At 55.1% G+C, this 15869-nt stretch overlaps 1 protein-coding gene across 1 annotated transcript in view; it reads right to left on the bottom strand.

Moving 5' to 3' along the window:
• Positions 1–15353, bottom strand: part of WDR90 (WD repeat domain 90) — a 49982-nt gene extending 34629 nt beyond the window's left edge. The window contains 17 exon segments of the mRNA XM_036392226.1: positions 555–671; positions 2214–2341; positions 5609–5764; positions 6167–6285; positions 7475–7532; positions 7763–7863; positions 7865–7909; positions 7994–8104; positions 9492–9560; positions 10216–10437; positions 11518–11624; positions 11719–11786; positions 12097–12220; positions 13377–13544; positions 14118–14238; positions 14500–14676; positions 14759–15353. Of these exon segments, the coding sequence (XP_036248119.1) occupies positions 555–671; positions 2214–2341; positions 5609–5764; positions 6167–6285; positions 7475–7532; positions 7763–7863; positions 7865–7909; positions 7994–8104; positions 9492–9560; positions 10216–10437; positions 11518–11624; positions 11719–11786; positions 12097–12220; positions 13377–13544; positions 14118–14238; positions 14500–14676; positions 14759–14989 (2122 nt within the window). The 5' untranslated portion in view covers positions 14990–15353.
• Between the last annotated feature and the right edge of the window lie 516 nt (positions 15354–15869).

Here is a 15869-nt window from a genome sequence, read left to right as displayed (position 1 = left end):
TGGCATTCCACAGCAGCAGATAATCAATGTTTACATTTTGTTTCTGAGGCCTCTCAGCTTCTCAGGAGAAAAAAATCCTAAGGAAAGGATTTTCCATAAAACATGTCTGTGACACAGACCCACATTTAGTAAAGCAATGCCCACAACTCAAAGACTGAATGCTTGCAGGTGTGAGTTGTGACAGATTAGAGAGATTAGTCTCTGCCCTTCCTAACATCCCTGGGCTCTGCTGTAATGGTGATTGTTTCAAAAGCAATCAAGGACTGCTCAACTTCTCCCCTAATTTTTCATGAACAGATGAGCCATGGCTAGAAAGGGACAGGAATCAAGATGGAAGGTCTGTTCTCTCCCAGGAGATCCTGCCTTTCTCCTATGACTTACAAGAATAAACATGAATAATTGCCACTGAGGACTTCCAAGGCAGTCAGCCCTGGAGGCAGCACACGTCACACAGCCCTGACTCACAGGGATTGCTGTGGGAGCTGTGCCAGTGCAGCTCTGGATCTGCAGCAGGACATGTGGAGCTCAGAAGCTCCACTCCCACCTCTACTCACCTGCCTCTAGGACAGCAGCTGAGAAGTCCAGTAGCCACAGCCTCACATAGCCATCCTCTGATCCCGTGGCACAGAAGGTCAAGGACATGCTGATACTGTTTATAGCAATCCCAGGGCCTGGAAACCCAAAAAACAACAGCTCCTTATACAGGTGAAACAAGAAAACTCAACCTGACAGGGCCCATGCAAGAGCTGAGGCTGGTAGTCCACCCACACCCAGCTGAGCCTGAGGAGGATGCAGGAACCCCACAGTGACTGGCAAAACAGGCTGAAGGGTCTCAGGCAGCCCTTCTCAGGGCTCCAAACTCCTCTTGACCATTGTGAACCTCTTGCCAGGCACAGAACATTCCCACCTCTGCCATATTTTTGCCTCAAACAGAATCCTGTAGCAAAGGATATGCCTGAGGTACAAACCTTTCACTGCCCTGACCCAAAGCCTCTCTGCAGAAGGGAGATACAGATCCACAGACTGGGACTTTTTGATTCATAGCATCATTAAGGTTGGAAAACATCATTGAGCCCAACCATTATCCCCCCACCAGCCCATGTCCCCAGGTGCCACAGCCAGGTGCCACCACAGGCTTTTTGAACATTTCCAGGGACAGAACGGGCAGCTTGTTACAATGCTTTACCACACTTTCAGTCAAGAAATTTTCCCCAATATCCAACCTAAATTCAGGTCTAAAGGCCATAAGTCAGAGCCAGCACTGAGACCAGGAGGCACCAAGGACTTTGTTTCATCTCCTCTTGGGCCCTTTCTTGCCTGTGAAGTGGGAACTGCAGTTGCACACCTCTCAAAGGCCACATTATAGATTAATTAGCTCAATTTGCCAAAGCAAACTATGCACTAAGTTTTAAGATACCAGAGCAATCACACTTGAAAGTGAATTCTTCCTGCTGCTCAAGTTAATGGAAGAGCTGAAAGTTGGTCTACTTAATGTAGAGCAACAAAGATTCCCCAAATGCTCGGCAGCAGCTGAATAATGAAAAAATCCCCAAATTCATCTTTTTCGTTAATCTTAGTTCTTTTTCCATCTCTCCATTAAGCCTCCCATCAGCAAATGAAGACCTTGTCTCATGTTTCTAAAAGTAGTGTTTCTCTGAAAGTGCAATCAGCATTTAAAATGCTAAAATCTTTCTTAAAACGATACTTTGCTGTACTAAGGGAGATTATTTGCAGTCCTTAAGAGACAAATAGAAATGATCTAAACAACCCCAAAATAATCCTTCAGCAGTAGGTAAAGAGCTGGTTGGTTTGAGCAGATTTCTGACCCTCATGGTGGTGGAGGTGGTCACTGGTTCTTGGTCTCCCTCTCCCTGCCTGCTCCTGCTCCCACCTGAGCTGCTCCCTGCCTGCTCCTGCTCCCACCTGAGCTGTTCCCTGCCTGCTCCTGCTCCCTGCCTGCTCCTGCTCCCACCTGAGCTGCTCCCTGCCTGCTCCTGCTCCCACCTGAGCTGCTCCTGCTCCCACCTGAGCTGCTCCCTGCCTGCTCCTGCTCCCACCTGAGCTGCTCCCTGCTCCCACCTGAGCTGCTCCCTGCTTGCTCCTGCTCCCACCTGAGCTGTTCCCTGCCTGCTCCTGCTCCCACCTGAGCTGTTCCTGTTCCCTGCTTGCTCCTGCTCCCACCTGAGCTGTCCCCTGCCCGTTCCTGCTCCCACCTGAGCTGCTCCCTGCCTGCTCCTGCCCGTCCTCCCGGGGCTGTGCAGGCAGCAGGCGCCGTGCACTCCGCACACAGACGTTCTTGTAGTCCACCTCCAGCACGTGGCCACTCCTGCTGCACACATAGCTGTGAAAAAAAAAAAAAAAAACAGGAGAGATTTGCTTTTAGTAAAAAACCACCTTGGTTTACCTTATTTGTGTAAAGCAATCCTGGCTCACAGGTAATATAAGAGGTCAACGAGGTGTCCAAGTGTTCCACACACCTCCAAAGAAGTCAGAGCTGCCTATTTAGTTTCTCGACCCTTTGGAATAGAAATTAGCAAAAGAGCTAAAAGCTTGCCATAAACTCCAGAAAGGAGCCTCCTTCTGCTACAGGCTGGCTGAGCTGACAGCTCTGCCTTTGTGGGACAACATGGGGTGGCAACAAAGGTCTGGCTTTGATGATTAAAATAAAACAACAAAGTGTGTGTCTGTATGCAAGAGGATGTGTGCCAGGCTCCTCCCGCTGACCCAGGAATCTAACAGAGAGCTTCAGGTGGGGAGAGAGTCACTAAATATGGCACAACAGCAGCATGGCAAGAGGAAAGAGGCTGTTCTGTGAGCAGCCAAAGCCCTTTTGGGAGGTGACATGTGCTGAGTGGGGAGAGCCTCTCCCAGCTCCAGAGGGCAGCTGTATTTTGAGGGAGAAGCCCAGCAAAGCACCGTGGTGGAGGGGGAAGGAGAATGCTAACAGGGAGAGCTGCAGAGCTCCCTCCTCTGGGCTGCCTGGGCAGGTGACAGTGACAGGCTGTAAGAGACGGCCTGAAGTGTGTTGGGGAAGATGAAACAGGAAAGCCTTATAAATATGATTGCCTGGCAAAAGATTGTGAGAATATAGAAACTACAAGCAAGATTGAAATGAAAGCAAGCTTTGAGATCCCTCAGTTACTGAACAACTGGAAAACAATGGCATGGCCAGCTGAAGGTGATCCCCTTTTGATGGAACAGCACCCTCTGCCTGCAGACAGCTCCAAGGGTCAGAGCAGACCCTACAGCTTGGCAGAAGGGGCCCAAAGAGGAGTTTATAGGGTTTAAAATGTAACAGAGTATGGTAATGTAGTGATTCTTATAGGCTGTATGGAAATGCTATAGGATTTGTATATTGTACTAGATTGGTTAGTGAGAATCAGAATATTCAACACAGAAGATTTATTGTATTGTAATGGGAACCTCGCTCTCTTACCCTCTTACTCTCTTACCCTCTCATCCTCTCTGCCCCTCTCTTCTCTCAGGCCTGCTCTGAGCTGTGCCTGGCAGCTCCCAGCAGGGCCCTGCACCCAGGACCTTTGCAATGAACCCCAAGTTCCAAGCCCTGGCTGCAGAGATCTCTGTGTCCATCCTGACCAACCAAGACCCTGAGGGCCCTGGCTGGAGTTCTGGCCTGGCTGAGGTGGATGCTCACCATGCTCACCAAGTGATTGTTTGCAGCTGTGTTTGCAGTGCTGCCATGGTGCTGCTTTGGGCAGGGGCTGGCAAGGAGCAGCTTGATACCCACTCATCACAACAGCCCATGAACTTCCCCACCTCTTGGCCAAATGAACCTTCCGGGGTAACTTTGGTGATGGAAAATCCCCTATCTGCCTCATGACCACCATGATGGATGGAGATTGAAGCCCCTCCCAAAGACTGAGACCCCCATAATTCTGACACGGGGGGGTTGGCCTGACTGAAGCAAGAAGTTTGCCAAGTGTTGCCTGTAGGTTTGTTTGCTGGACCAAGAAACCAGTCCTGAAACAATGGGTCCTGCTCGCTGCTGAGACAGACTTACCCTGTTTAGGAACCCTGTTTAGGACTGTCTGTACCCATTTTCAATAGACTCATTCTCCATTGTCTTTTGCCTGTTCCCCCCTTGGCAGAGGACTATAAAGATCCCTGAGTTAACCAAGACTTTGAGATTCTCCCTGATGTCACAAGACAAATCTATTGGCCGGAGCACGAGGATTTCATCTCTCCATTGGTAGCTATACCCTTCCCCTCTTTCTCTCACTATCCTTTATTCTCCTTTCCAATCCTTCTATGGCATTTGCTGTGGGCATTCAATAAAGGTGCATTTGTTTTGATTAATACTGAAATCCCCTCTGTGTTGTTTTTTGCACTCTGAGATCAGTTAACAAACCAACACAACACAGCCCCTCAAAGTGCACACAGGCCCTTATAGCACACACAGCCCCTCACAGGGCACACACAGAGCCCCTCACAGGGCACACACACAGCCCCTCACAGGGCACACACAGAGCCCCTCACAGGGCACACACACACACACAGCCCCTCACAGGGCACACACAGAGCCCCTCACAGGGCACACACACAGAGCCCCTCACAGGGCACACACACACAGCCCCTCACAGGGCACACACACACACACAGCCCCTCACAGGGCACACAGGGCACACACACACACACACAGCCCCTCACAGTGCACACACACACACACAGCCCCACACAGGGCACACACAGGGCACACACACACGCACACAGAGCCCCTCACAGGGCACACACACACACAGAGCCCCTCACAGGGCACACACACACACAGCCCCTCACAGGGCACACACACACACAGAGCCCCTCACAGGGCACACACACACACAGAGCCCCTCACAGGGCACACACACACACAGCCCCTCACAGGACACACACACACAGCCCCTCACAGGGCACACACACACACACAGCCCCTCACAGGGCAAACACAGAGCACACACACAGAGCCCCTCACAGGGCACACACACACACACAGCCCCTCACAGGGCACACACACACACACAGCCCCTCACAGGGCACACACAGGGCACACACACACACACACAGCCCCTCACAGGACACACACACACAGCCCCTCACAGGGCACACACAGGGCACACACACACACACAGCCCCTCACAGGGCACACACACACACACAGAGCCCCTCACAGGACACACACACACACACAGAGCCCCTCACAGGGCACATACACACAGCCCCTCACAGGGCACACACACATGTTACAGCCCCTCACAGGGCACACACACAGAGCCCCTCACAGTGCACACACACACACAGCCCCTCACAGTGCACACACACACACACAGCCCCTCACAGTGCACACACACACACACAGCCCCTCACAGGGCACACACACACACACAGCCCCTCACAGGGCACACACACAGAGCCCCTCACAGGGCACACACACAGAGCCCCTCACAGGGCACACACACAGCCCACAGGGCACACATACATGTACAGCCCCTCACAGGGCACACATACATGTTACAGCCCCTCACAGGGCACACACACACACAGAGCCCCTCACAGGGCACACACACACACAGCCCCTCACAGGGCACACACACATGTTACAGCCCCTTACAGTGCACGGTCCTCTGGCTCCTGCTGGAGCCCCTCCTCGAAGGCCAGGTCAGTGAACTCCAGGGCGTGGTACTCGCCCAGGGGGACGGGACACGAGCGCAGGGCCCCGCTCCGCACTCGCCACAGCCTGATGTTGTCCTGGCCACACGACACCATCCTGTGCAGGGAGACACGGCCTGAGCACCAGGGCAGGGCTCCTCAGGCCCCTGAGGGAAGGGCAGTGTCCCAAGGGCCGCTGACAGCAAGGACTGAGAGCAGAAATGGCAACCAGGTGGCTGCAGCAGCACAGTTCCCCCCCAGCCAGAGTTATCAAATAAAAGGGGTTTGGGGTGAAGGGACTTTAAAGCTCATCTCATTCCACCCCTGCCATGGCAGGGACACCTTCCACTGTCCCAGGTTGTTCCATGCCCTGCCCAGCCTGGCCTTGGACACTTCCACATATGGTACAGCCACAGCTGCTCTGGGCACCCTGTGCCAGGGCCTGCCCACCCTCACAGGGAACAATTCCTTCCCAGTATCTAAGAATCAATACTTTCAATTTCTTTTTGTGGCACACTACCTGGTATCATCAAAGAAAGCAATCTTCATAGCCTGGATGTCCACATCTGTGTGTGCTCTGGCCAGCACAGTCACACCTCCACCATGGGTCACCTGAGCAGTGTTCCACACCACCACCATCTGAAGCAAGAAAATATGATGGGAGAGCTGCTCAAAACCTTGGCAGCACAAGAGTTTTTCATCCCACAGCTGCTCCAGAGCTGGGCACAAAGTATTGATAACAGAGCTGGAACAGGGAAATAAAACCCATTGCACAGAGGGTTTAGGACAGTCCAACAGCTTTGCAAAGCTTCATGGCAATATCCTTTTCTGCAATCCATAATTAGAGGTTCTAAATCCCAGGGCTGCCTGGCAACAGGGCTCAGACTTGGAGAGAAAATCCACAGAGCAGTGGGAACTCTGCCTGCTGGGATACAGGAGCTGTCCCAGGGCTGAGGGAGCGGGAGGCAGCACGTGCCCACTGCTCAGAACAGGTCTGTGTGCCCTCAGTGCCCATCACCAGGGGCAAGAGTCAAACCCTCTGCCCAAAGCAAACAGAAATGCTGGAGGATGCTCTGCATTCCAGCACAGTGTTAAAACCAAACCCAGCATCACCTCAGAGCCTGGCATGGGCTGAGGCATCACCCTGGGGGAGATACTCCCCCAGCACCCCCATTCTCCCACCCAGCATTCACCCCACTGATCCCACCTCCCCAGCTCCCACACGGATCACAGAACACTGCCACGTGCTGGGAAAAACACAGAGCACTGTGTGGCTTTTCCTTCACTTAGTGATGGCACAGCTAATTGCTGATGGTCGTCACAAAAGGATAAAAAACAGTTCCACTGACAAAACAAAACCCCCAGTCCCATGGAACAAGCTTATTTTTGACTGCTCCACGTGGGATCTGCGTCATCCCCAGCTACAAAGCTGGGTGGCAGCTCCAGTGCCTGGCATCCCTTCCCACAGTGATGCATGGAGCTGGAAGATTTCACCTCACATCTTGCCCTAAATGCTATTAAAATAAAGCTATAATCCCATCACCCTGCCTGGGTCCTAGCTGAGACCACTCCAGGGACAGAAGAGCCCCAAAGCACAAGCCCAGCAGGTCTCTCCAGCTGCTTCCAAAAGGATTTGTTCACTTGCAGCTGAGGAACACCCACAAGCATCAGGCAGAGGGAAAGTATTCTCTAGGCAGCTAATGAGAAAGGGATGTCCCCCAAGAACATGTCTAGGAAAGCTGAGAGCAGAGGTTTGCCTGGAAAATAACTACAGAATCTGGGAGAACAGCTCTCCCAGGGAAACCTCCCAGCCTGTGTCAGCTCTCACCGTTTTGCTGTGCACGTCCTTCCCCACACCACACAGGACAGCTCCACTGTGGGAAAAGCTGCAGGAAGAGAGACCTGGTGAAAAACAGCCCCTTGTACCCTGGGTTCATCATCACAGGGCATAAAAGGGGACAAGCAGTGGGGATGGGGACAGAGCAAGAGCTGAGGGATAAGCTCAGCACAGAGCTGACAGCACATGCAGGCCAGCTGCCAGCAGGTTTGGTGACAAACACAGGCAGCTGTAATTCACCCTGGGAACAGCTGTTGTGCTGCAGTGCTGAGCACTCACCTGAGGGACACGAGGGCCTGCAGGTGGGTTTTGAAGAGGCACAGGCAGGTTCCCGTGGGGAAGTCCCAGAGGCGGCCGAGGCCGCGGGGCCCGGCCTGCGCCTGAGGCCAGCACGGAGCCGCTCCCGCTGAAGGCCAGCGCTGCCACCTGCGGGGACAAGGCCACACAGGAGCCCACAGAGCCCAGGGGCACCACAGGGATGGAGCAGGGCTGCCAGGGCTTCTCACTCACCTTGTCTGTGTGGCCAAGGAAGAACCTCTGCTCGCCAGTCTGGAGGAGCAGGGCCACAATGACGGCGTGGCAGGGGTACACCACGGCCATGCTGTCCCGCGTCCACAGGGCCTGCAGCACCGACACAGGGGGACACTGTGGGAATGTGCCCCCTTGAGGGACTGACAAAACTATTCTCTGTCTCCTTAAAGAGGAAAAAAGCCCAGAAGTTTCTCTCCTCAATTAGGTTAAGACACCTCATAGGACCTGGGGGACTTCACCTCAAACTTAAGGACAGCCAACTGGACAGGAGCCAAAAAGTTCCACCTGAACAATTTACTAGAAAAAGACAACAAAGGAACTAATGGCTTTTGTGAGGTGTTTTACCAGGGGCAAGAACCTCTTGCACCTGGCTCAGTTTTTCTCTGTAAAGAGTTTGTTATTTTGCCTTTTCTCAAAACTTTTCTGTTTCCAACACTACTACAGAAGCCATCCTGCTGATTTTATGCCTTCTAAGGTAGCTGAGCTGTCTTGGGTGTGATATAAATCTCCAAAAGCTTATGAGACCTAGCTCGAACAGACCATATATCAGGACACAGCTCCAGAACTGCCCCACAGCCCAGGCACAGTTCTTCCCCAGCCCTGGAAGTGTCCAAGGCTGGGTTGGATGGGATGTGGAAGAACCTGGGCTAGTGGGAGTTGGCCCTGCCCGTGGCAGGGGATGGAATGGGATGGGCTTAAAGGTCCCTTCCCTAGCACTGAACAGCAGATCCAAGGAAAACGACATTGCTGGCAGAGCCTTGAACTGACTGAAGCAAACCAACCCTTCCTTTTCCCTAACACAGACCACAGGCAAGGCTCAGTGTGCCACAGAAACAGTCCAAATCACAACCCTTCCTTTCCAGCCTCCAACAAAGCAGCACCAGTTTTAACGTGTTAAAAAGAAGTGGAATTTAGTGAAGGGTCTGGAGCACAAGTCTGATGAGAAGCAGCTGGGGGGGCCTCAGCCTGGACCTTCTGAGTCTCCACAACTCCCTGACAGGAGGGGGCAGCCAGGTGAGGGTCAGGCTCTGCTCCCAGGGAAGAAGGAAAATGGCCTCAAGTTTTGCCAGGGAAAGTTTAGACTGGATATTGGGAAAACTTCTTCACAGAAAGGGTTGTCAGGCACTGGCACAGCTGCCCAGGGCAGTGGTGGAGTCACCATCCCTGGAGGGATTTAAAAGACATGTGGTGCTTGAGGACATGGGTCAGTGGAAAGCCTGGGAATCCTGGGAAAACCAGCTGGAACTGATGTCCTTAGAGGGCTTTTCCATCCTATAATTCTGTCTAATGGGCCCCATAATTTTAAGTTCACCATCCTAACAGCAGAGCAGTTCTGATAGATGCTCAGGCTCACCCACTTTGGGATCATTTTCCACACTGAGCAGTGCCACACTCAGCTGCATTTCACACCTCCAAAACATCCATATCCTGGCCACACAGTGACAGATCAACTCCCCAGATCACCCAAGCCACTGACCCATTTGGTGCTGCAGCCTCCAAAGCCAATAATTGTTCTCAGCTTCAGGATGGGATCTGGCACAAGCCCCTGGAAAAGAAAACCAGACAGCACCATCATGCTCAGAGCCAGGCTGGGGTCCACCCTCCATGGGCACCCCAGCCCCAGTGCTTGGATCTCTGAAACACAGAGGCAGCTTTGGGTTTCTCCTGTCAGAGGGGACAACTTGAAAGCATTTAACCTGGCAGAGTCAGAGCTGGCAGCAGGAGGAGCTGGGGTTTCTGAGTTAAGCAGCTCTCCCATCCAGCCCCAGTGACGCCCTGGGGCCACTGTGACAATCCCAGACTGGTTCGGGCTAGAAGGGACCTAAAAGTCCACCCACTTCCACCCCCTGGCCACGGGCAGGGACACCTTCCACCTGCCCAGGTTGCTCCAAGCCCTGTACAGCTGGCCTTGGACACTTCCAGGGCTGTCCTGCAGGCTGGGATTCACCTGTGGGATGGCAAAAGGGCCAGAGCCCTTCCTGTACACACCTGGGCAAACCTGAGGCTTAAGGTCAGCACATTTGAACACAGGGTCCCTCTGTCAAGGCAAGGAGGGTGCTAGTGGCAAGAACTGCTCCTCTGCATCTTTTGGACTCCATGAGTTTAACTGAAACCCCAGCATGAACCTTGTGTTCCCTCTCTCCCTTCATTAGACATAACCACCCCAAAGCCACCTTGTGACCCTCCAGAACTTCACACACCTCCTCTGAGCCAGGGACAGCTCGGGTTGTCTGTCCCCTCCTCTGATGAGCATAGACATGGATGCCACCAGCACTGAGTGGCAGTGGCTGCCTCGTGTCCCCTGCACTGTGCAGCTTCTCCTCCAGCACGGGCTCTCCAGCAGGCACAGCTCCCCCAGGCCCTGGGACTGCCAGGTGAACCTTAGGGATGCTTTTTGTGCTCACAGGACACCGACGTGGCACCTGAGAATGAGCAAAGCCCCAGACAGAGCTCAGTTCTCCTCCCAGGGCCCTGCACCTGCCCAGGGGCAGAACAGGGAGACACCCACAGCTGTCCTGAGGGCTCTCCATAGCAACACACACAAGGAGGAAAAAATCTGCAGGGAGAGCAGCCCTGTGGCTACCTGGCTTGGCCAGATTGTTAACCAGCCCTCTCCTTACACCCCCAGCATTGTCTGTGCAAAGTTCATCTCCTCCAAACAGCAAACCAGAGCCTTGTCCAAATGCTCCTGGAGCTCTGGCAGGTTTGGACCACTTCCCTGGGGAGACTGGTCAGTGCCTAACCACCCTCTGGGGGAAGAACCTTTATCTAATATCCACTAAAACCTGCCCTGACACAGCTCCAGCCATTCCCTGGGTCCTGTCCCTGTCACAGGGAGCAGAGATCAGAGCTGTCCCTTGGGAGGAGCTGCAGCCCCTGACAAGGTCTGACCTCAGTCTCTTTTTCTCCATCTCTTTAAACCAAGTGGCTGCTGTACCTCTTATCCTTCCCCTCCAGACCCCTCACCACCCTCCCAGCCATCCTTTGGACACCCTCTAATGAGAGAAGTTGTGCTCCTGTTTCTCCCTCTCCACAGCACGAGGATGGCTTCCCAACACCCCCCACCACACTGGGTAAGCCAGCCTGGACCCCAGCTCTCACATCACCCCAGTGGGGAAGGGAAAACCAAGCTGAGGGCAGCTGCCTGCAGCCCCAGCAATGCCAGCTCCACACCCTGCTCTGCTCCCTCAGGGCACTGCTCACATTCCTTGGTCTCCACACCTCACTGCCTTATCTATAACTGATCTGACACACCGATCTGCTGCCTCCACAGAGACAGGGAAGATGGATGTCTGGAGATTCCAAGGTACTTGGCACATCTCCTGTCTCTGTGCTGCACCACACTGCACCCCCAGGCAGTCACTGCAGGGCTGCGGTCACCAGACCGTGCCTGGAGCAGCTGCCAATGACAACAAGCAGCTTCTACCTCTTAAATTAAGACACAGGGAGAAGTTCCATGGGAAGCAGGAAGGAAGGAGCTGCAGCCTCCAAGGTGCACTTACAGCTTTGGGACTGCTTATCTGCTGGACAAGGGGCAGGTCACGGGCTGCTCTGGAGTGTGTCACCAGCTGGGTCGGTGGGTGGCCAGGCTCCTCCAGGACTCGGTCACCTGGGCAACACAAGGAGCAGGTCCAGCTCTTTTGGAAACCCAGAGCACCCAACGGGGCTGGCACAGCCTTGGCTGCTGTCCCCAGCATTCCCACCTGCCACAGGATGTGGGAAGCTCTTCTGGATGGAGTGGTGCAGCAGCTTAGCCCCCTCAGATGGGAACCTGAGCAGAACCAGAGGAAGGCACCGTGTCACTGGGATACTGCATTGGCACCTGGCAGTATCACCTCTTACCTCAGCCTGGCACAGAGGCCTCTTGGCTGTCATAAGATCCCTCCCCTTGTGCCTCATGGTCCTCCAAACACAGGGGTACCAAAGGCAGATGGCACTAAGGGTGTCTTTGTTACCAACACCTAAATGCTGGAGGTGGGGGGACCAAAACCCAGCCCATTCCTTAAGTGGCACTGCCCATCCTGCCCCTCCCAGGGGCACGGGGAGGTCTGGGAGCTGCAGTGGGGTGGGAGCAGCCATACCTGATGTAGTCATAGAGGTCGTGCCACCTCTCCCCCTTGGGCACAGGGAAGGCCAATTCCCGGGGCATGGGAGCCACCCCGCGGCAGGACAGGTCACTCAGGCGGGCCCTGGCCAATGGCACACCTGGCAGGACAGGGACACACACACACACACACTGAGCTCCCCAAGCCCAGGGAGCTGCCTGAAATCCCATTCCCTGAGGGATACAGGCACACACACCACTTTCCACCAGAGAAACAAAGAGCACAAGCCTGAGGTCTGCAACAAACCCACATTTCACAGGTGTATTCCTGTAACTCTCAACCTCCAAAGAAGAGCCCAGAGCAAAAAAACCCTTGGATCTCAGTTATAAACCCCCAGGCTCAAGATTCATATGATTTCTCTTAAAGCTCAATGCCCATTTTTCTTATTTTCTCCATGAATTTTTAAATTTAGGAAAGTGAAAAAGGTTTCAGGAAAGCTACAGTAAGTTTCAGGAATTTCAAAGCAGCCCCTATAACTTCTTCCTCACTGATGCTTCCCAGCAGGCCAGGCAGTTCAGACAGAATTCCAGCACGAAAAAGGAAAGAGAGAAAACAAAGGATTTGACCAAAGTACCTCTGCCACACTGAGCAGGTGGATAAAAAAAGCAGGTTGGAAGATTTTTGACACAAAAAAAAGCACAGGCTCTTCCAGCAGATAAAGCACAAGTATTGCAGAAGTGAAGCTTGATGATACCTTTCATTTTTACCCCTGAAAAAATTTCTAACCTTAGAAAGATATTTAACTTTGCTCTTTTCATTCACTTTTACAGCTGGAAAATGAGAGGATACTTTCCTCAGAGTTTGGGAGTCTGTATTCCCTTCCAGTGCCTAAAGGGGCTCCAAGAGAGGAGGGGAGGGACTTTGGACAAGGGCCTGGAGGAACAGGACAAAGGCAAATGGCTTCAAACTGCCAGAGGGCAGAGCTGGATGGGATATTGGGAATTAGGAATTGTTCCCTGGCAGGGTGGGCAGGCCCTGGCACAGGGTGCCCAGAGCAGCTGTGGCTGCCCCTGGATCGCTGGCAGTGCCCAAGGCCAGGCTGGACAGGGCTTGGAGCAGCCTGGGACAGTGAAAGGTGTCCCTGCCTGTGTGGAAATTTAACACTGTACCAAGTATTTTTCCCTTTCTGTTCACATCATAGAGCACCAGAGCTCTGCCAGGGCTGCAAACTCAGCTCTGAGCCCCCACGGGCTCCCCCCAGGCTGGGCTGGAGTCTCAGGAGGAAGCAGAGGCCACCCAGGCTCTGGGCTCCTCACCTGGCTCGAAGAGCAGGTCGCTGGTGCAGAGGTTTTTCACGAGCAGGTTGCAGCAGAGCTTGACCCCCCTGAGGTGGCTGTAGCTGCGGGCCAGGTACAGGGCCAGGATGGAGGGCAGGTCCAACACCAGGCACGTCCAGCGCGCGTCAGCCGGGGCTGCTCCAGGGGACACCTGGGGAGGGGAGGACAGGTGGGAAAGAGGCTACAGACAGAGACCTTGCTGGACAGGAGACACAGGGGTCACAGGGCTCAGAATGAAGTATTTACCAGGCAAGATTCCCCCCAGGCCTTGCCAAGGGGGAGGTGGGAAAACATGTCTTGTAGGTTCAGGGGTGGGGAAGGACAGACAGGCATCCCCCCACCTCCATGGGCTCATGCCTGGCTTGGCACTGCACCCCACTGTTTGGGAGAACAGGGATGGGGAACAGCCCAACCAGGAGCGACAGCTCTGACCTGGCTGCAGAGGGGCTCACTCAGGCCAACCACTGTTATCAAAAAACCCTGGAATGGTTTGGGTTGGGAGGGACAACCTTTAAACCCATCTCATTCCATCCCCTGCCATGGGCAGGGACACCTTCCACCAGCCCAGCTTGCTCCATGCCCCATCCAACCTGGCCTTGGACCATCCCAGGGATGAGACAGCCACAGCTTCTCTTCAAACACATTGAGCCAACTTGAGAACTCAATTTACTTTCTAACAATTAGTTCTGGTGGTGGTGTGCCAGCCCAGCCCCAGCTCCTCACCCCGCCGGGCTGTGCCCTCGCTGGCTGTCCCGCAGACAAAGGGGAACTGGAGCCAGGTGGCCGAGGATTTGAATTCCTTGAAGAGGTTGGAGAAGGAGATGCGAACCACCTGGTTTTCCTGGGAAGAGACACAAACACACACACACACACACCACGGAGCTTTAGTCACCCTGGTGGCTTCGGCAGGGAAGTGCTGCAGAGGAGGAAGCATGTGGCCCTGTCTTCTGTCCCCTCCTTGGCCCCGGTGGAGATGCCACCAGGATGGAAACCACCTCCAGGCCGGAGTGACCCACCAGCAGCAAAGAGCAGCCATGTGTGCCACCCCCAGTGCTTCAATCAGCCGTGATGGCAGTGTAAGAGGCCACCCCGTGTCACGGACCTCGGTGGTGACATCCAGGTGCACGAGGAAGTGCTTGCGGGGCAGGGGCCTGAAGAGCAGGTAGAGGTAACGCCCTGTGAGCCCCAGGGACTGCGTCCCTGCCCGGGGCAGCTGCAGGTAGCTGCTGGCTGGGTTGGAGCCTCGGATCCGGTAGATTGTTCCCTTCATCCTCGTGTCCTTTGGAAACCAGGGAAGGATGGGGGTGGGTCAGCACTGCCCACCCCTGGCAGTGCCCCCCGCCCCATGGTGGCTCCGTTACCGTGAGGGCGGCCACGTCCCCCTCCTTGGCAGAGCGCTTCCACTCCTCCACACGGAAGTGCTTGAAGATGTTCAGGTAGGGACGCTGCCAGGCTGCCAGCACCGGGATCATGGGGGATGGAACCCCAGCCTGGACACACCCCACTGACGCCTCTATGCCCCCAGGTCCCCTGCCCCATTGCCACCTCACTGTCTGCACGTCCTGAGTCTCCCCAGCCCGTTTCAATCTCATGATACAAGCCTGGTGATGGCCTCATTATCTCTTTACCGCAATTCCCCCCAGCCCTAGTGACACCCCCAAGGCCCAGAGTCCTGCTGAGAATCCCATTCTCCCCTATTCCAGGCCCCTCCAGCCCCTGGAACCTCCAAGCCCTGAGCTCCTCCAGCCCCAATGACATCCCCACCACATCCCCTGACCCTGCTGCCCCGGCGCTGTCCCTGTGCCCCGAGCATGATGACAGACCTGCTCATGGAACCCTGTGTTCTGCGTCCTCCCCCCCGTGACAGCCCAGTATCTCCACGTTCCAAGCCTCCCCATCCCTGGTGGCACCCTGTTACCTCCATGTCCAGAGCCCCCATGCCCAGTGACAGCAGCCCCCCGGACCCAGCGACACCCCTGTTCTCGCTGCCCCCCCGGTACCCCCCTGCCCAGTGACAGTGGCCCGAGCCCCAGCCCCAGTGAGGACCCCGAGCCCGAATCCAACCAACCCAGCCCGAGTGACATCCCTGTTACCGCCACTCTCCAAACGCACAGGCCCCTCACCCCGGTACCCCCGTGCTCTGGATGTCCCGCACCCCGCCCCCGTTACCGCTGTGCTCCGAGCCCCGCCGGAGCTGCCCCATCCGCGGTGACACCGCCGTGCTCCGAACCCCATCCCCGGTGACGCCGCGGTTCCCGCACCCCACTGACGCCCCACGTCCCCCCATCCCCGGTCACACCCCCACTGCCCCATGTCCCCCCGTGTCACCCCATCCCGGTCACACCCCCATTGCCCCGTGTCCCCCCATGTCCCCCCACTGCCCCGTGTCCCCCCGTGCCCCCCCATCCCCGGTCACACCCCCATTACCCCGTGTCCCCCCATTACCCCGTGTCCCCCCATCCCGGTCACACC

This window comes from Molothrus ater, chromosome 16 (assembly GCF_012460135.2).
Source record: "Molothrus ater isolate BHLD 08-10-18 breed brown headed cowbird chromosome 16, BPBGC_Mater_1.1, whole genome shotgun sequence".
NCBI lineage: Eukaryota > Metazoa > Chordata > Aves > Passeriformes > Icteridae > Molothrus > Molothrus ater.
The sequence above is the reverse complement of the archived record's forward strand: the minus strand, read 5'-3'. Positions and strand labels throughout refer to the sequence as shown.